The 19,818-nt window shown below is 40.6% G+C and overlaps 2 protein-coding genes across 5 annotated transcripts in view; one reads left to right on the top strand and one right to left on the bottom strand.

The window, feature by feature from the left end:
- The window catches only part of UBP1 (upstream binding protein 1 (LBP-1a)), a 64,462-nt gene that overhangs the window by 33,771 nt on the left and 10,873 nt on the right, over positions 1–19,818 (top strand). For 2 of the 4 annotated variants that reach the window (XM_019508927.1, XM_019508926.1), the window contains exons 6-14: positions 2,081–2,233; positions 2,372–2,482; positions 3,039–3,146; positions 10,689–10,795; positions 11,811–11,865; positions 12,085–12,178; positions 17,504–17,594; positions 18,361–18,473; positions 19,402–19,544. In XM_019508927.1, the coding sequence (XP_019364472.1) occupies positions 2,081–2,233; positions 2,372–2,482; positions 3,039–3,146; positions 10,689–10,795; positions 11,811–11,865; positions 12,085–12,178; positions 17,504–17,594; positions 18,361–18,473; positions 19,402–19,544 (975 nt within the window). Of the gene's footprint in view, positions 1–2,080; positions 2,234–2,371; positions 2,483–3,038; positions 3,147–10,688; positions 10,796–11,810; positions 11,866–12,084; positions 12,179–17,503; positions 17,595–17,769; positions 17,903–18,360; positions 18,474–19,401; positions 19,545–19,818 lie in introns of those variants that run through there. The other 2 variants (XM_019508928.1, XM_019508930.1) reach the window with 2 other exon arrangements.
- Positions 12,185–19,818, bottom strand: part of FBXL2 (F-box and leucine rich repeat protein 2) — a 129,369-nt gene continuing 121,735 nt past the window's right edge. The window contains exon 16 of the transcript XR_002095956.1: positions 12,185–12,534. The gene's annotated coding sequence lies outside the window, so the exon portion shown is untranslated. The remainder of the gene's footprint in view (positions 12,535–19,818) is intronic.

The following is a 19,818-nucleotide window of genomic DNA, read 5'->3' as shown; positions in this document are numbered from 1 at the left end:
CAGCCTGGCCAGACCAGCTCTGGGCAGGAGCTGCCTCTGCATGCCAGTGGGCAAGACCCAGCACAGGAAGAAGCACCGTACCTCCATGGCCGCCAAGGTGAGGTGCAGCAGCAGCATGGGGTTGTCACCCTCTGCTCCAGGGGGTGTCTCACCTTGGTGGCCATGGCAGTGCAGCACTCCCTCCCGCTCTGGGTCCCACCTGCTGGGCCGCAGAGGCAGCTCCTGCCTGGGACTGGTCTGGTCTAGCTGCAGCCCCACACCCTGCTTTGGGTGCAGAAATCTTTGGTGGGCGTATGTGCCTCCCCCACCCTTCTGTCCCATTCCCTGTGCCTCCCCATCTCCTCACTTGTCATCTGTGCCCCCTGCATTCCCTGCCCCCATAGACTTACCTGGAGGGAGCTGCTTTCCATCGCACTGCCTGGCCATCACGTGCATGTGTGCATGTGCACATTCACGTGGTGCCCCCTGCTCCCCTTAGCCCCAAGCAGCCCTTTGTGGGCTGGAACTCTGTCAGCCTGCAAGCAGAAACCCAGTTTCCCATATTTTTCTCCTTTAAAGAAGAAAATATGTGTTTTTCCACAGCAGATGGAAAACCCAGATCTCTCTTCATGACCATGTATTCAGTTAGGGATCACCTGTATTGCTTTTAGGTCTCCATCTGAAATACAGAATTAGCATGGAAAGAGAATAGAAAGTGGGAGATGGCAAAGTTTCTTAGCCTAGTAGCTCAGATAGCCTGGATGTTTCACTACGTGTTAAGCCAATGCTATTGTTCCATGACGATTGTTCTACCGTCAGAAATTACACTATTCTTACATCAACCATTTCAGGCTTTGCCTCCAAGAGGCTAAAGAGTATGAGATAAACATCCTTTTTTGTTTGTTTTCTTGGGGTTTTTTGTTTTTAAGTTACGTTTCTTACCTTGATGAATCTAGTGATTAAAAGAGAAAAAATGTAGCTGGTGGTCACTTAAGTTTTGGTGTAATTGTACTAAAGTTCAAAGACCACAGAGGTGGTATTCATAACATTCTTTGTTTAAGGGCTTACAGCATTGTCGCTGGTCTGGACTTATGCTTTATTTTTCGTTGGCTTTCTTGCTGCTAGGATTTTCATATGTTTTATAAACCCAGTGCTTTTAGATGGGAATTGAGCTACAAGACCACTGACCTTTCAGTGAAACTGGTACACCTAATTCCCTTAGCCTGCTGTGAAAATCCCTGCCTTAAATCACCCCAATTAGAGGTTTTGATACAGTGTTTTGTCCTGTTATTCTTAACTATGTTGTGTAACTGGGCACTATTGTTGTTTGGTAAGTTTTGAATTTTTCCCTAAAATTAATACAGCCCTACACTTACTGTAAGATCCAATATGAGAACTTGAATTTAATTAAAAATCCTAGGTTAGTGGGGATCCAGGATGATTCATTCATTTTTGAAAGATACTTCAATTAAAGGTGGTACCTTTAGTATGTCCATCTTCCCTTAAAGTCAGAGGTCTAAGCATACCCTGATTTGGTGACTTCCAAGTTTGTGAGGATAGCAAAGGCCAGGTGTTTGCCTGGTGTGGAGGGGAGCCCTGTCTTGGATTCTGCTTCCTGGATAGGCTATAATTTGGTGCTCAGCCTATCAGAGGCCCTGGACATATGTGCTCTTTGGAGTGCTCCAGGGGTCTTTGAAGTACTCCAAATAACGAGGGTACAAATGTGTGTGGCTACAGAAGTAATTCAGAAATAGCAGATACATTTAAGTAAATGACAAACAGCCTTTGAAGTGAAATGTCGGTCTGGGCCAGCAATCCTCCAGCAGCCTACAGTGCTCTACTCACCACCTCCCACTGGGCAGGTTGAGACAGGTGAAGGGGAGAGAGAGAAAGAAAGTGAGGCAGAAGGCAAGTGAGCAGTCTGTGTTCTCAGCTGTCCTTGGCATTTTGAAGCACTCTGGAAATATGGGGGGCCAAATTTGAAATGGTCTTGGATTCGGAGTGCATATTCATTCATGGGCAGCAAAATGTATATAATGTGAGTGACAAAGGTATCATGAAACGTATAGCAAGTGCAATACAACTTCAGTTTGTTTTTCAGGTACATTGCATCAGCACTGAATTTACCCCACGTAAACATGGAGGTGAGAAAGGAGTTCCTTTTCGGATACAAGTTGACACTTTTAAACAAACTGAAAATGGAGAATACACAGATCATCTGCATTCAGCCAGCTGTCAAATCAAAGTTTTTAAGGTAACGTTTGAAAGTAGAGGTCTTTACTAAATCTCTCAGACAGAAAATGTGTTTTATATTAGTTGTCTTGTAGGGTTACAAATCAGTCATAAAGCTGTCTTCTTTTTGCTTCTTGTTCACATGAGTATTCATTTTTAGCCAAAAGGAGCAGACAGGAAACAGAAAACGGACAGAGAAAAGATGGAGAAGCGAACTGCACATGAAAAAGAAAAGTATCAACCTTCATATGACACCACAATCCTCACAGAGGTAACAAGATGGAATTGCAGCTGTTTGCAGAGGACCGTTCTGTAGATACAACATATATAGCATATATTTAAATACTAGTCTCTAAATTATTGTCTCAAAAGGGGAGGGTGACAGTTTCAGGATAAAATATTGAGTCAAGGATAGGTTGGCTTTTTATTTGACAAACTTGTCCAGGAAAAATTGTAGTTGGCTTTTGAGAGTCAACTTCATTCAGATGTGTAGTGCACACTATTAAAACACACTTGGGTAGAGCACTATGTGATTGTGCTGAATGTTAAAGCAAGTCCATGATACAGATCTAAAAACTTTTGCAGCCAAATCTAAAACGGGGTTTCAGATTTATTTACACCTGTTACATCTGACCTCAGAATTGTATTTTTATGGACTGTTGCATTTATGGCCATAGCCTCACTAGGTTTTTGCATTTTCTTTTTATTTAAACACCAGTGAGTTCTATACATTTTCCCTAAAGATTTCAAAAGTTTTTAAAGGCTTTTAGATCTTTCCTCACTGTATAATGAAAAGAAATTGATCCAAATCTTTGGTGTTTGTCCAGATGAGGCTTGAGCCTATAATTGAAGATGCAGTTGAACATGAGCAGAAAAAGTCCAGCAAGCGGACTTTGCCAGCAGACTACGGTGATTCTCTGGCAAAGCGAGGCAGTGTAAGGGACTTCTGCTTACCTTTTCTTGTGCAAGATACCTTGTGCAGTGTTAGATATAGGAGAAACTTCCGTGATACAAAATAAAAACAACTATTTTGACTGCCCTGGCTTAATTTTACTCACATTTTTTTTATTTGCACCAATTACTTCATGTTTGTGTTTCAGCAAGGAATGCTTCCTAAATCTAACACTTGAGAGAAATTGTTGCAGAGGGAGTGTGTGATTTTGAAAAACCCAAACAAACAAGAGCTTTCATTTTACAGATGAGTTCCATTATTGAAATTAGCTATTTGTTCTCTTAGTATATGTAACTAATGAGAATAGTGTAGCAGCAACATTGAGCTAAAACATGTATTGTCTATTATTTCCACTTGTATTTTTCAGTTTCCATATATATCAGTACTTTCAAAACCTCACAAAATCTCTTGTTTTAGAGAGCTTGATACTAGCACTGTTTCTTTTCCTCTATCTGAATCCTGTTCTTACGCTGCAAGCAAAATTAGTCTTGTTTAATATCGAGTATTAATTTTTAGTGTGAACTTTCTAATTCATTCTACATATAAAGCAAATAGGTACACTTTTCCCCATCAAATGTTAGCCTTCAAATGTTTAAATGGCACTTCTTAAAAAACAGTAAAAATACTTACATATCTGTTGATTACTGAGGTAGATCTTACCAATTTAATTTGTTTGGGTAATTAATGATACAACATCTTCCTGTTGGCAAGTTTGGGTTTACATTATTGCTTGTCCATGAAAGAATATTATTTTAGTTTTGCCTGACAGGGACGTTTTTGCCTATTTCCTTCATAACTCGTACCCTGTTGTATTTTCTTCCTCACTTTTTATTATTCCTTAATGTAGTGCTTGAAATATTAGCTAAGATTCTGAGAGTGAGGAAATAGTTTTTGATTAAAATGACCGTATGTATTTTATACTAGCAAAAAGCAAGTGTTGTGAAAAGTGAGGTGGGTGTTATCCTTTAACATGACATACGTAGTAAGCACTGGATTGTCTGTATTTCCCTAAACTGTCCTTAGTAAAATACAGATAACATGTGCTTCCTGGTTCCTTAAAGCTATTTACTTCCCTTCTCAAGCTGCCTTATTTCATCCACCAAGACACACTTCTGTTACTGGGCAAAGAACTCTACCAGAAGATTTAAACAGGAAAATAAATGGGGGGAAAAAACGAGTATTCTTTGTGTCACTTCACCTAAACATGTTTTCCTTTCTAATAGAAGTCAACCGTTGTGGGTGGCTTGGCTGGACTCCATGTTTTTACCTTACATTCTTTCCCTTCTCTTCTTTCCTTCCTGTCTGGATGGGTACTTGGGAGTGGCTGTGATCTCAGTGCCTTTTTTTTCCCTTTATCCTTGCCGAAGCTCTTATTTGGAGAAGGAGGTATCTTGTAGCATGCTTTGCTATTGCTGCTTACTAGGGATGATCCTGAGACAAGTGCTCCAATTTACCTCCCACTAAAGTGTTGGGAACCAAACCCCAGTTGTAATGGCCTTGTTGCCCTGGCAGTTGAGACGCTTCAAATGTAGGTTTTTGCTGTTACATTAGTTCTGTAGTTCAAGTCCGCTGTGCCATTAGAAGGTCATGTAACACTTCAGGCCAAAATCTTTGTCTGCTGAAATTTCTAAAGTTTTTGTAGCCTGGGCCTGTTAAAGGGTCATAAATGATGAGTTATTTACCATTAAACTTACAAGTTAACATAGAAAATACAAATACAGGCAGTCCTTGGACTTACAACATAATTAGTTCCTGAAAACTGCATCTTAAGTCGAAACATTGCAACTCAGAACCAATTTTCTCACAAGAAACAATGTTATAAATGAGAGTGATTCCTGAACCAAGGCCCGATACCCTATTTTCACCAAAAATACCCCCAGAATTTTGTACTTGATCAATTATAGATGAGTAATATAGCTACATTAATGTATTTATATTGTAAATAGGAATCATATTGATTTAGAAGGACTTCTTTGAGGTGACTTTGGACTTTTTGAAGGGCTCTTGGCTGGAGTCTTAGCTGCTGGGTTTTCTGGAGTCTTATCTGTTTTCTTAAAGAAAGAGTCCAAGGAAATTTGGACAGATGTTCTCCAGGGAGATGAGTGACGCAGCAAACTTGTTCGCTAGCGTGGCATCACATTGGATCAAGCGTTGCAAGTCGAAACTGACCTCATAAAGTTGAAACAGTGTCAATTTGTAACTGTTGCAGGTGTGAAATGTAACTCGAAACATTGTAACTCGAGGACTGCTTGTACATTAACTGAAGAGTGGGCTTTAAACACTTAAGGTCTAAATTATACTCCATCTAGTCAGTACCTAAGCTAACTCAAGCACCTAAGTGTGATTCTCTTCCACCTTGTTCAAGTCCTGAAAAATCTATCAATGCATCCAGTTTTGTAACACTATATCATCTTACTCCAAAGATATTCATGTACAAGCAGCAAGGAGGAAGACACACCCACCTTTTGCATTAGCTGCTTTTCATGGACTTGAGCAAGATAGTATGGAAGCAGTCTACTAGGGCTGTGTGAAGCTTCGATCTGTGATTTGATTCAGTCCAATTCGATGGCCAAATCACCGAATCTAAATTGAATCAGAAGACCCTTTAATCTCTCTGAATCAAATTGGAACCCTCTGAATCAATTCGGAAAGATTTGGACATAGAAAAAGCTGTTTTTTCTATATACATCTAGGTAGCAGGGGCTCGTGATTCCTGCAGTGCTGGAGTGCGTGGAGTGTCCCACAAAAGCAGGCAGGGCTCTCCAGCGCACTTGGCAGTAGATCCAGAAATGGCCCAGAAGCACTTCTGGTCCACTTCCAGGTCTGCCAGGGAGCGTGCAGGGCCCACTCCCCACCCCCCAGTGCCTCTGCCCTCAGCTTGGCAACTGGTGCCTTTTGGGTCTTGGTGGGGAGGCACCCAACAAATCGAATCACTGTCCCTGATTTGGGCCAAATCCAAATTGAATAGGGCTCACTTCACACACGCCTACAGTGTACTAAACAGTCTACTTGTCCAGCTAGTAATAGGAATAGAATCTAGCCTCATGTCAGGAAATGAAATTAAAGTTGTTATAGTAACACTAGCTTTGCTGTATAGTGGTTGCTTTTTTAGCACTTGCAGCTTTTTACTGCACCCCTTAATTTAGCCACTTTATATCTGCTAGAAAATGTTGAGTAATGGCTGATATAACGTTCTAGAGACAGTAACTTATTCATTTTCTGATGTGTTAAAAAACACTGCATGTGCAGAATTTCAAACTGTATTCGGTCAGGTTGGTTTGAAAGGCCGGTGGGGCAAAGTATGTTTTTATATGTTCTTTGACATGTCTTGTATGCTTGTGGAGTTCTATAAATAATTCTGCTGATCAAACAGCAGGCCTTCTCTTTAAATCTAAAGATTCAGATTTGTGCCTGACAGTGATGTGGACTCTATTTTGGGTAATCCTAAGAAAGGTCTCCGGTTTTTAGAGTTTGCTTAAGTTTTGATAAGGAGAAGAAGGTCTGTCAGGATCCATAAATCTAAACTTTTTAGATAACTTTCCTGACTCACAAATTAAGGGCAGATGCAAATATTTTGGGAAGCAAGATAGAAAAAACACTATATAATAACTTCAGAGGACTTGATGCCCTGCATTTCATGAAAATTTAAGAATGTTTTGGGGGGCCTCTGTTTCCAAATAGCTATCTACATAGATAGATTGGCTTGTTTGTAATAAAAGTTGGAAGATGAGACATCTTTCTCCTACACCAATGGTGCTCCATCTTTTGGCTCAGCAGGCTGGATTGACAGTGCCCAGTCCATCCGTGGGGTAGATCCACCTGGTGTTCCCGATTTGACACCTGGGTGGGCACTGTGAGCACCATCTGGCCATGTGGCGGGGGACAGGCCAGTCCCATTGCAGCTCTGTAGGGGAAAGAAGCTTGACCTGGCTTGTGGGGAGTGGTAGGGGGTGGGGAGAGGGACCCACAGAGAGGGAAGGGAGCATGGCCAAGTCCCAGCTTGGCCCTGCCAGGGGAAAGGGATGTGGCCTAGCCCTGATCTAGGGTGGGAAGGGGTCAGAGCCTGGCCCTGGCCCTGACCAGGTGCGTGGAGCCTGGGGATTTGGCAGGGAGAGGGTGGTCTTATTAATGCCTGCCAAATTTCCTGACCCATGGGGAGCCCTGCAGGCCAGATGCCATGGCATCTGGCCAGCATTTGCCCCGCAGGCCAGAGATTGAGCACCCCTGTCCTAGACTGTCTTCTAAACTATAGGAACTATTTGTGCCATCACACGTGAAACAGCTGTATCTCTCTACTGTTTTTTGGAAATGTGAATTGAGTCAGGCTGTTGTCCAGACCTAGAGGCTGCTTGTTGGAGGCTGCTTAGCTGAGATTTTGAAATTTTAAGACTCATATCAGCATAGGTCTAGGCCCTGTCTGCAGGGTTCAGTTTCTTCTCAAAGGTCTGAGTTGTGATGAAACAGAGGAAACCAAAGAGGAACTTTGAGAACTTTTCCTTTTGATACCATATTTACCTGAAACCAGGATGGCCACACATTTATGATGATACCCCAGTCATTAGAGTCTGTGTTTGTTACAATTTTCTGTGTATAGAATTATTGGAGGGTTGTCTTAAATTCACCCCCTTTCCCTCCACTTCCTCTGCAGCTGCAGTGGGGAATACTGTGGCAGTGGAGTTTGACCCCTGCTCCCTGCCCCCCACATTGCCTGTCCACCCTCACCACTTGGTTTCCCTGTCCCCACCCTGCAGCCTCTGCACACTAGTAGCAGCAGCAGTGGCAGCTCAGGCGGGACCCCAGCTGCCCACTGCTGCTACAGGGCTGGGTTGTAACTGGAGAAGACTCATGCTCTGTGGCCTGCCGGAGCAAAGGTAAGTGTGGGGAGGTAGAGGCTGAGCAGGGGCAGGAAGCAGCTATGGCCCTGGCCCCAACTGCTGGCCTCTTCACTGCCTCATACTCAAATCCAAGACAAGGGGCTTATCCCCCATGTTAAATGCAGGGGGAAACCTCATCTTGGTATCACATAAATATGGTAGTTCAAATAAAACTGTGTACATCGCCCAAGTTAAAGGATAATGTCAGTTCTGCACTTGGTTTCCCTTCATAGAGTTGAGATTAATTCTAAGTCCCTGTGCAAGTGCCCAGATCCAGTTATTAGTTATTATGCTCATTATATTTCCTCTAGCTTTAGAATATATTGAGTTTACACAAATGTAGACCTACCCAGAATTGTGTTATTCTGGGATGGCAAGCAAATTAATTCCTAGAAAATGGCTGCACAGAGCTGCGTGCCCATCATCCCAAGTCTTTATGGAAGATATCTTGTGCTGCCGTTTTTGCTTCACTGCTAATTATGAAGCCATCATGGCAAATGCTCCTTTTACCTTTTCTTAATCTTGTGAAGGGAAGATAAGACCCACCTACAGCATGTCCACTACAGAACTGGCTTCTTCCTTACTTTCAGTTGTTCTTATTATAAAGATAGATCTGTGCTGCTGTTTAATTGGTACCATCTGATGATCGGATTAAAGGCAACATTGCAGTTGCCTATTGGGAAAAAAATGTGTTGTTTTTTTTTTTAAAGTATTATTCTGACATGTCTTTTTGGGGTGGTTATTTGGTAACACCTTTTATTTCTCTATGCTGAGGAGGCAAGATAAAAACTGTTAATTGAAGGGCAATACAGACATGAATGAAAGGGGAGGGGCTACCCTTGGATAGAATTTTTTGTCTTGTTTGTGATACTTTTTGTTCCTCTGGTGCTATCTTGCCCCCTCCTGACTATGAAGAATTGTGCAGTCAGTAGGTCTAGTTGGGACTGCAAGCACAGCAGATGCCAAAAGTAGTTCAGAAGCTCTCCCTCTGACCTGCGGCTTAAGAAAGTATAGATAGCTGTGAAAGCGGTGTGCAATGTTTAATGCATTAAAGAAATATCCTTTGGTAATTTAATATTTAAAATGCTGAAAAAGCATGAAGCTGGCATTAATGTTACGGGATTAGGGAATTCATTATTTGTGTTTATAGTAGTGCCAAGAGCCCACAGTTAAGGAACAAAATTGGATAATGTTAGGTGCTGTGCAAACCTAGTCCCTGTCCCTAGAGGTTTAGAAAGCTAAGTTATGATGAGAAACGTGGGGAATGACAGAGTAGATTGTGTACCCATACTCTTCCTGCTTTTGTAATATATTTTCCCTCTTAGTGTAACTTGTCCTGGCCCTTTGTTGGGAAGGGTGGTATATAAATCTAAACCAATAATGATGAAAGATCACATTCAGTACAAAGAGTGGTAGTCACCGTCTTGTATACTGAGGTTGACTGTATCGATGCAACTATGTGACACGCTCCGGTTTAATTAAGTTTCAATTCCAAAAATACCAGTGTAGACTAAGTACCTTTCACACACACTTCTCGGTTTTGTTACCTACTGCAATGGCAAGTTACTTCCAGCTCAAAGATATTAATATTTTGCAATAAAAATCTGCAGCCAGGATTAGATTTCTTATGCCCTGTGGTTCTAGTGACTGAAAGAGGTTTTCAATACTCAGACATCTTGGAGTCTACTTCATATTTCTTGTTAGAAATACAGATTCTCATTAAATGCTAGGATTTACTGTTTTATTCTTGTTTTTCTGGGAAATGAAACGGCTTTAGAAATTTTCCCCATGGAAATTAACTCACATTTAAGTTAATGCACAGTTGATCATGACAAATGTATCAGGAACCTTTGTTAGCATGCTTAGCATGATCTTGGCCTTTGTTTTATTTCATCTTTCTGTGGCTGCCTGCTTGTTCTAGCCTGTTTGTGTGTTCTTATATTTTTCCTTACCTACCCTAAATACATTGTAATGAGCAGGAAAGAGCATTTGGAACCTTAAACGTTAATGTCATTTGAAAAAAGAAGAAAGACAAACTGACCAAATTTGACAGTCAGTTGATTCATCTATAAATATCTGTTTCATCACTAGGACAGAATTCCTAGTTTGTCATGAAATTAAAGAAAGGAAAAACTGCATGTGGGCACCAGATTAGTTTTATAATAAATTGTTCATAAATTGTAGTGCATGGAATGCCTAATTTAAAAATATTAATGCTCTTGGAACAAAAATGAGAATGACCACTGTCATAGTAGGTATGTTTAGATGAGCCATTCCAAAAGATAATTTTCTCAGTTTTACTTACTATTCCTGAACTTATGGAATCTTACTTGAGGACATGATCTTTGTTTTGGGGCCTTTTCTGACTAACCTGTACAGTCCTTCTGCTAGTTTCATCCCTGTCCCCTTCATTGTATGGTCAAAGGCAACAATTAAGTTAATGTAAAATAAATCTTTTTCATAAAGCAAAAGAACTAAAACTTTTTTTTTTTTTTGCAATACAAACATGAAATGAGTAGTATGGGAAAAATTTAATGTGAAAACTGAGATTAAAATTTTGTTCTGTGAATTCAGATCTGAGTAAAGGAGGTATGCCACAAAATACCATTAGATGTTTAATTTATAGTTTAAATCTTTTTCTCTACCCTCAGTGCTCACCATGGCCTGATACTCCTACGGCATTTGTAAACAACACCTCTACCCCAGCTCCAACTTTCACCTCTGCTCAACATAGTAGTACTTATAGTGTCCCAGACAGGTAAGAATCTTAAATGATGATACAGAAGACAGCTTTTTAATACCGTACTTATTCTGAAGTATTTTTCTTCATGTGAAGATGCAACATGAATAAATGTGGGAGATGGACAATTAATGCCCAAAATTGTGTGCAAATGGAAGAAGGGAAAATGTTGCATTTCATAGCAAAGACACCAATCTGTGGTCTTTGAATGGCTATAACTGAGTCCTGGTCTACGTTGTACTGCTTTAACTTATATCAAGATACAACCAGTTTTCTTAATGTGGACAGAGTTCTTTTGTTACAAAGGTGCTTTATACCATTAGTTTATTCCTGTAAGCACTGTGTGTCGTATCAGTATTGCTGTCTCGGAAAATCTGATCAATAAACCACGGTAGAATAAGGTTAAGTGAGTTGATTTGTGTTCTATGAGAGTCAGTCAAAGTAATGCCTCGTGGGTTTCTCTTTTTGTCAGCCAAATATTGTCAAAAATATTTAACTTGAACAGAAGATTTATACGTGATCACTGAGCACACAGCTATGTTTCAGTTGACAAGTTGGATAGAGATTATAGACCAGATAACTTGAACATCTCAGTGTGGTGGTCTTTCTCTTTTAAAGCAGGGCAGTCCAATTTCTGAGCAGCTGGGGACCACATGCTGATGTGGGCTGTCTGGAAAGCCCACTGCCAGCTCAGTGGCAGCCCCTTTCTACCATGCTGTCCTGCCCCAGGGGCCCTGGCTGCCCCGCAGCAGGAGCAGTGAGGGAAAGGCAGCCCCACAGGAGTTCCAGGGAAGCATGTTAACCCCTCAGAGGCCATACATGGCCCAGGGGCTGCCAGTTCTCTTGAAGGGTACTTTCTACCACATTTGTTCCTCCCTGTGTAGACATGGACAGCATGAAGCTGCCATTAAATAGGGATGTTGTTATTTTGCAAATTTCAGAATACTTTTGTGTGCTGTTCGAATTTGTTTGTTTTTAAATGTTCTAACCTTCTAAAAATCCTTTAATACGGTTGTTTCCTTCCCCCCAATAGCAATTCTTCCTCTCCTAATCATCAAGGAGATGGATCCTCTCAAGGGTCTGGAGATGTGAGTATCTGTTCTCCTGTTTCTTTGTTGTTATGCTAAATGAAACATCTTTCCAGCTGAATAACATGAAGTACAGTTGATTTCTAACTAGCTCATTATCTATATGCTTTGATTAGAGGACATAATATGCATAATTGTCTCTTTCATAACTTACTGAGCTGTTTATTTTGGTAATTTATATAAACTAAGTAAACTAATCTTCAGCTCTCTTTATTACAGCAACTTCTTCCTTCAGCCACAATCCAGGAAACTCAACAATGGTTGCTCAAGCATAGGTTCTCTACCTATACAAGGCTTTTTTCAAATTTCTCAGGTATTATTTTTAAACTACCTGTCTAAAAATTTCCCACAGGTTTAAAATGATAAAACTGTAAAACTGTTGTAAAGAATAGCATTGTAGGGTTGCAGATTTAGTGTATCCTCCTACTTCACAAGCTAATTGTGCTCAGTTTGAGGAAGAGGCTGTTTTTCTAATTGCCAGCTCTGCAAGCTCATCCTGACAACTGCAAATGAAACTGGGTTCGTTCTTCTGTGTCACTTGGTAATGATGGTTCACAGATTTAGTTAAGACCTAGTTTACTCCCCTATGTAGGGGGGAGATGAAATAACACACAGGATCTTCCGAATTATGGTCCATCCAGTGTGTTCTGTCTGTAACACCTGGTGTTCCTGTGGAAAGTACAAAAAAATTAATGTTTGGTAGTTGTGGGATATTCTGTCCCCTTCCTGATTCCTAATCTGTGAAGACTGATTTAAAACCCAAACTGTAAGGTTTAATGATTTTTTGTTCACATTATCTGAAGAATATCCAGAGCTGTTACCATTATAGATTCGTTCGCTCTTTGCTAATTTTTGCCCTTGATATCCTGTTGCCTGAAACTGAAGAAGTTCTTTACAAATGCGGTAAAAGTTATTTTTCTGAATTTAGTTTTAGTTTCATTGAATTGTCCCAGTGCTCTTCCTCAAATATGTCAGTGTGGATCCCTGTATGGAAAGAGATGTCTGGAATTAGAGTGGTTGTGTCTGTTGTGGCTGTACACCTCACACTTTTTTTATGCAGGATCTGGAAGTAGCTGCAGCCCTAAAAGGGAGTGCAGCTGTCACCCCCTGCCCTCACCCCCCTTGGCTCCTTCTTATGGCCAGAGCAGTAAGTTTCTGACCTGCTAAATCAGTGGTTTCAATCTCAAGGCACCCCTTGTTAGATTCCAGGCACCCTTTGGAAAATACCAGTTCTTGAAGTTTTCACTTGTTTTATGACTACAGAAAAATAATACAGCAACTTTTCTCTTGTGAAGAAGTCCAAAAGACTGCCACTGGTTGTAATGTTTTTGACTCTGAAATCCTATTTGAATTCTGTGGTTTTATCGTGTGAATTATGTGTAGGCATTTGCACAACACTCCTGAAAATACCTTACTACACCCCAAGGTGCTGTTGCACCCTGGCTGAGAATCACTGTGCTACATCTTAGCTTTAGGAAAACCTTATAAATTTATTTGGAACTTCCTTTATTTACCTTTAATCTTCAGGTGCTTCACTCATATTGATTCAGCTTGACTGAACATAGACCAAAGGCTTCCTCTCTCTGGAAGACTCCTCTCCATAGAAGACTTCAAGCTCTCTGTTCTGCAGTAGGCTAACCCTATTGAAAGATGCATACAAATTGTACCTCTTTTGTCATATGTAATAAATGCCAAATGCACCTGTCATTTTCTGCCAGGGCGCAGAAGACAAAGTTCAAACTCCTGTCTTTTGGAATAGTACCTTTGTAAGTAAATTCTAAGATCCTGCTCATAGGCAATCGTCATACAAGACCTTGTCCAGCAGATACGGGTGGCTGGTTTAGAAAATGAGGTCCAAGAAAGGAACAAGCACCGGTATAGCAACCCAGCAATCAAAAAGGGTAGCAACAATTTCAGTGTGAATGTCCAGTGCTGTCAGATGGCTATGAACATGGAAGTAGACACGCCAGGGGAGGATTGGTGTCCTCCCATAAGAAAAGGCAACACACAAATGCTGCAGGAAATCCTCCAGAACCTGCATGGTTTGGAGGACTACAGAAAAGCTACAACTTCTGCACATGAGAACCTGTCTCCAGAACTGCCTTCCTGGGCCTGTAGGAGAATAACAACAACCACAACTACTGAAGCATCTGCTAGTACTGGTATGGAACATTGTACCAGGACTGTCTTATGCCCCTAGAGATAGTCTCTGTACTTTTTAGTGTCACGCAGGCACATGTTCTCCCCTCTTCAAGCAGAGAGCCATATCTTGTTAGATGGGTGGTCAGTAAGTACACTTGACTGGATTTTAGATTCCCGTATCGGGTTGAGCCACCATCATCTCATCAGCGCTGACATCCAGTGAGCCAACCACAGCTGTCATATTAAACACAACCAAGAGATTCAAGTGTAACCATGTATTTTACCTTTTGTCATGCTGAAATTCATTAGTTCTTTTTTTGTTGTTCTCTTGGCTGGTTTTTGATTTATAACACCACTTTCCTTCTAAGGGAACTTGTTAAAGGCCTCTGGAAGTCAAAATATTTTTTCAGTGGGGTTTCTTTTTTGTCCACTATCTTAGTGGTTTCTTTGAGAAGGCTCTAATAGATCACTGAGCTGCCTTTTGAAGAAGAGTCATTCACCCTAGTGATCTTCAAAAATAGTCTTTCCTGCCCAAGTACAGGGGGGGCTGGACCCGATGATCTGTGAGGCCCCTTCTAGCCCCTAACGACCATGAACAGGTGCTGATAGACCTTATATGATCTTCCAAATGTTTCATTCTTCTTTTAATTTCAACTGGTTTGCAAGATATAGATATCGAACTTACTGCTCCACAATTTCCTGCATAATTCCTGGAGACTTCTACACACATATGCTTTCCTCCTATCGTTTGCTACAGTAACTGTCCTCAGTGACCGCTTAATGCCCTGTGTATTTTCATTAATAGATCAGGTGGGTCTGGCAGTGTGTTTTATTTGAAATTACTAGTCTGTTCCAGTGTATCATCTTCATTACTACAAAGGGAAGGTGTTGGGTGATTCAACAACATCTTTTTTGGTGAAGATCGATGTAAAGAAATAATTTAGTTTCTTGACCATTTCTTTTCCCTCCTTTATTTTTCCTATTAGTCCCTAATAGACCAGGCAAACACCAGTTATTTTGGGGGCTTTTTAATTATGATATACTTACAGATCTTGTTAGTAATTATGCGTGGCTGTTGTTCTACAGTATCCGATTTGGTCCATTTACTTCCTCTCTCACTTCTTTTCTCCTGCAAATTAAGCTCTTGGTTTCACCACTAGACATATGCAGCTTCTGAAACATCTCTTCTGTGCTATAGAAAAAGTTGTTCTAAGAAGCAATTGCTTACGATTAGATTTGTTTCCGTAAGCTGTGCTGTATTGTTCATTTTACCAGTCCATATGTGAGTAACTGAACATTTTCAGATTTTGCTGCTCGTTTCTAAACATTCACTTTTTTAGTAAGGAAGATAATAATAAAGCTCTACCAGTATAGTAGAGCTTACAAACAAATGCACAGTCCTCTCTACTAGATCCTGTGGCATCTTTAAAATGCAACAGTATTCCTTCATCTTTTTGTCGTAGTCTCATAGTTTACGGCCAGATATTATATTCCACTGACTTAAGTTATTCCACTGTGCTTCTGTAATGTGCACTATACCAGCATCCTCTTTGATTAAGAGACATTCTAGTCCCTAAGCTTTTCTTTTTTCATAAGTGTGTGTATATAAAAGTGAGTATGTTAGATGTATCTTGACACATCCTCCTGTTTAACCCTTTTTATGGTACTGGTCCTCCTGTCCTTTCTCCCCAAGAGAGTCATGTTTTGTGGCCTGTTCTCCTGAATTACCACTCATTTTAATTACCAATATCTTTACGTTCTGTCTTAGTGCTGATCAAATTCTGAAAATGCTTATCATGACATCATGACTGATCATTTTTAAGTCTCTTACAAAGCACATCCCTCTTGCATAGACTCCCCTTCCCCAAAAGATTCCCATGGCCTGATACATTTACAATTACCTTTTTGGCAGGCATGTCTCAAATTAGTCCTCCAGCCTTCCCAAGTGCCACTACAGTCCTCTTCCCTTGCTCAATCTGCCATTCTGTTTCCTGCCCTCTATTTTCTACCAAATTTGCTAAGTTGTTGGCTTCCTTTCTTGTGCTCCCTCCTCCATCTGCTGCTCTGCTTTCAACTCCATGCCCTTTCTGCTTCTGTGTTGCTTGTCCTCCTTCCTGATCTGCCACATGGCTCGCATGCAGCAGGTTGACCACCCCGACCTAATAGAATAACACCCCTTTGTCCTGTCTTCTCAGCTGTGTTGAGATCCCAGGATTTTTTTTGACTGCCTGGATTTTCAGAAAGTGTCATGAGTAACACTTGTGCAATCTCACAGCCATTGTTAGGTTTGCAAAGAGGTAACAGATAGGCTTTGTAAATGGACAGGTCTGGTGGGCTAGAGGGGACAGAGTTGGACGTGTTCCTTTTCTACTTGTGTTGATTCTGCAGAGCTAGTAGGATCGAAGAGTAGAAATAATGTTAGTCGTGTCATCAGGACACAGGAGCATTCTTTCATCTTTGCTTTTGATAGAAATGTACCTCATGGGTGGCCAGTCTGCAGCATGGGTGCCACCAGTGCCACGAGTAGCCTCTGTGCATGGCACACAGCAGAGCAAGGAGGGGACAAGCAGCAAAGTGGAATATAGGCGAGGAAGCAGAGCAGTAAATCAGGGAGACAAAGGGGATAAGAGTGCTACTTGGGGAGAGTGTGGGGTTAATTTATGGCACCCTTGCCAAAAAGGTTGGCCCCTATTATGGTAGATTTTGCAAGTCTAGCAATACGTTCTCGAGAATACAGCAATACAGATAGCCAAAGGTGGCAGTTTCATTGCAGATGGCATAGAACCAACGGTCCAACTATTTCTGTACTTAATTTAAGGGACAGTAGTTTATGATAAACCAACATGCTATGGGCATGCCTCTGCTTTGTAATGTGCAACTGAAATACATTCACCCAGCTTAAATACTTTAACCCAAATCAAATCATTTAGGCTTTTATTTGTATCTACAGAAATGACATTACTGTATTTTCAAAGGGGTGATACTTGGTGCTATTAATGCTGTCCACCTCTGGAAATCAGGCCATTCAAACATAGCATTGGATAGTGCCTCTTCAAAAATGTTAAAGCAGAAGTGGCTCATTCATCCTTGGTTTTTATCTTGCATTGTTGTGTTGCTCTTCAAGGACCAGCTTGTAACTTGTCCTAAAACCAATTGTTCCCAACCTTTTTTAACCCAAGGTGCTCCTTTGGAAATGCCAGCTCTTAGCTTTCACTTTTTTTGAGTAATTCTGTTGCAAAGAACTGAGAAAGCTCACAAAGAGGTCGGAATGTTTTTTGACACTGTGGATTCCTGTTAGAGATTTCTAGGTTTGTCCTATGAATCATTTTTTGCACATCTAACAGCACTAATATTGAGGCATCCTGTGGCACCCTTAAAAGGATCTCAAAGTGCCACAACTCTTGTGGAGATTCACAGTCCTAAACAAATTCTTGACATTGCTTTTTGCTTTGTAGTAAAAAAACTGACAAAAATCCTCCTCTTCATATTTCTCCAGGTGCTGATTTATTAAAGCTGACAAGAGAGGATCTGGTACAAATCTGTGGTCCGGCCGATGGAATTCGGCTATATAATGCACTGAAATCCAGGTAAAATGCCAAGCGCACGCTTAAGTGCTTTTGTTTAATCATAGAATGTGCCTTTCTTAGAATAGGGGATCTGGGAGGTATGCATTCAGAGTTAGATTGGCGTAAGCCCATGTGAGCTGTCTCAGGAGTTGGCAGTAATGTGCTCAAAAGAAGACTGTTTTGTGTATACCTTCAGGGCAGGCCACAGATATGATGCAGGCACTGATGAATACAAAGGTAGACTGTAAGACTGGTAGCAATGCAGTTGGGAAGTACTGATTTCTTCAAGACGGATGGGTTTGTTGCCAAGAGACAAAACTTCTCATTTAGGTGAGCTATAAAGAACCTAAAGTCTTTGAGGTCATAGCTGTTAATTATTAACAAATTCAGCATTCTAATTTGACGTAACTGATTCTAACTGATGTAACGGATTTTTAATAACATGCTGACTTTTAAGATCTGTAATTACTGCTGCTACTCCAGTAATAATGTTGCAGGATTCCAATGTAAATAAGCTAGGTCTTAATGATTTTAGAATTGTGGAATTAGTTTTTAAACTTAAATTTATTAGCACTTTTGACAGACAAGCTCAATAGTTCTGATAGTAGCTCATTAGATTAGCTACCTGTGATAGTTTATGATGTATTCGTTTAAAATAGTGTGTAAAACAGTAATCTTTTAAGCATGTTCTGAATGCTAAGACTTTGAATTCAGACAAATACAAATTTTGCCTGTGCATGAGTAAAAGTGTGTTTACCTTTTAATATGTGATCTTCTTAAATTGCAGGTCTGTTAGGCCCCGTTTAACAATCTATGTCTGCCAGGAGCCAGCAAGGAGCATACAACTGGAAGGGCAGCAAGATGCAGGAAGTAGCGATAACAGCAACGGTGCAATATATGGTATGATACAAAGGTCTCTTGAATATTAGCATTTCATGCTTTACTGAGGTACAAAGTAAAAGCGTATTAAGGAGAGGAAAGAGCTGTAGATCCATTTTGTTTTATACACTAGAATTGTGGCTTTCTGGTGTGCAAAGAAGCAGTAGGAAGTTTGTGTTCAGCAAGTGCGTACACAGATGGAAGTTGATGGGGGCGTGAATTGGGGGCACAACAGCTGTTTTAAGCCTTGTGATATACAGCACTTTAATTTTCACTTAAGTTTTTATTTTGTTCTTGGATGCACCAAATTCTGTCACTGTGTGTCACTGCGGATAAGATTCAAGTGAAACTGGAAAAGACCTTTCCCTATGCTATAAAATGCTCACAAGACAAGTGCTGAAGGTGCCCACAGGGTAGTAATGTGTCAAAAAGCTATCTTCATTAAGAATAGCCATGTGGTGAGGAATGGCCTGGATGCCAGAATTTTTCCCTCTGTTTTTTAACAGAAATATATTTATTTTTAGTCACTTCACATGTTATGGCACATTTGACCTTGTCATCCCTTGGGGCACTTTGGTGAACAATTCTTCCCCCAGATCCTGGTGAACACCCTGATAATCTTTTCTTTTGTATTTCTGATACTGTGTAGTTTGCTTCCAGTATTGAAGCAAATACAGCAGATACAGTCATAGAACTATATCGAAAGCCTGATTATGACAAGTAACTGTTTTGAAGGAAAAAGTTATGACAGCTGACACCCATTAATGAATTAGAAACCAGGAAGAAACAGTGTTAGAAACTAGGAAGAAAGGTCTATGGCTTCTTAGAGGGTTTTGCAAACCAGGGATATAAAATTAAACATCCTGAAGAAATGTGTTTTTTTCCATGTAATAAATGTTTATTAATTGACCTAATGCTTACTGAAAGTTGATCTTTTTTTCCTTTATAGTTTATCACGCGATCTACTTAGAAGAAATGGCAGCCTCAGAAGTCACTCGCAAGCTTGCTTTGGTGTTTAATATTCCCTTGCATCAGATCAATCAGGTTTACAGACAGGGTCCCACTGGTATCCACATCCTTGTTAGTGATCAGGTAACTTTCTCCTCAGAAATTGCATTTGCTTGTTTTTGTAATTTCTTCAAAATTAGACTAGCTCACTATTAAGACTGTGCATTAACAGCTGAGGCTTATTTTAAAACAGCTTGTATCCACACTTGCTATGGGCATGCTTCTCTTAAGTGGCATTGTCCTCCTTTGCTTTTTGAGAGCATATATATAAATGTCTTGATAGTTAGAACTCCAGCTTCTCCATAGTGTTAAAGTGAACCGAGACAACACTGTTTTAAATGAATGCAGTAGTTTGCTT

This window comes from Gavialis gangeticus, unplaced genomic scaffold (assembly GCF_001723915.1).
Source record: "Gavialis gangeticus isolate Ggan-Ray unplaced genomic scaffold, GavGan_comp1, whole genome shotgun sequence".
Classification (NCBI taxonomy): Eukaryota; Metazoa; Chordata; order Crocodylia; family Gavialidae; genus Gavialis; species Gavialis gangeticus.
Note: the sequence above shows the minus strand (reverse complement) of the source record. Positions and strands in the feature narration are given on the sequence as shown.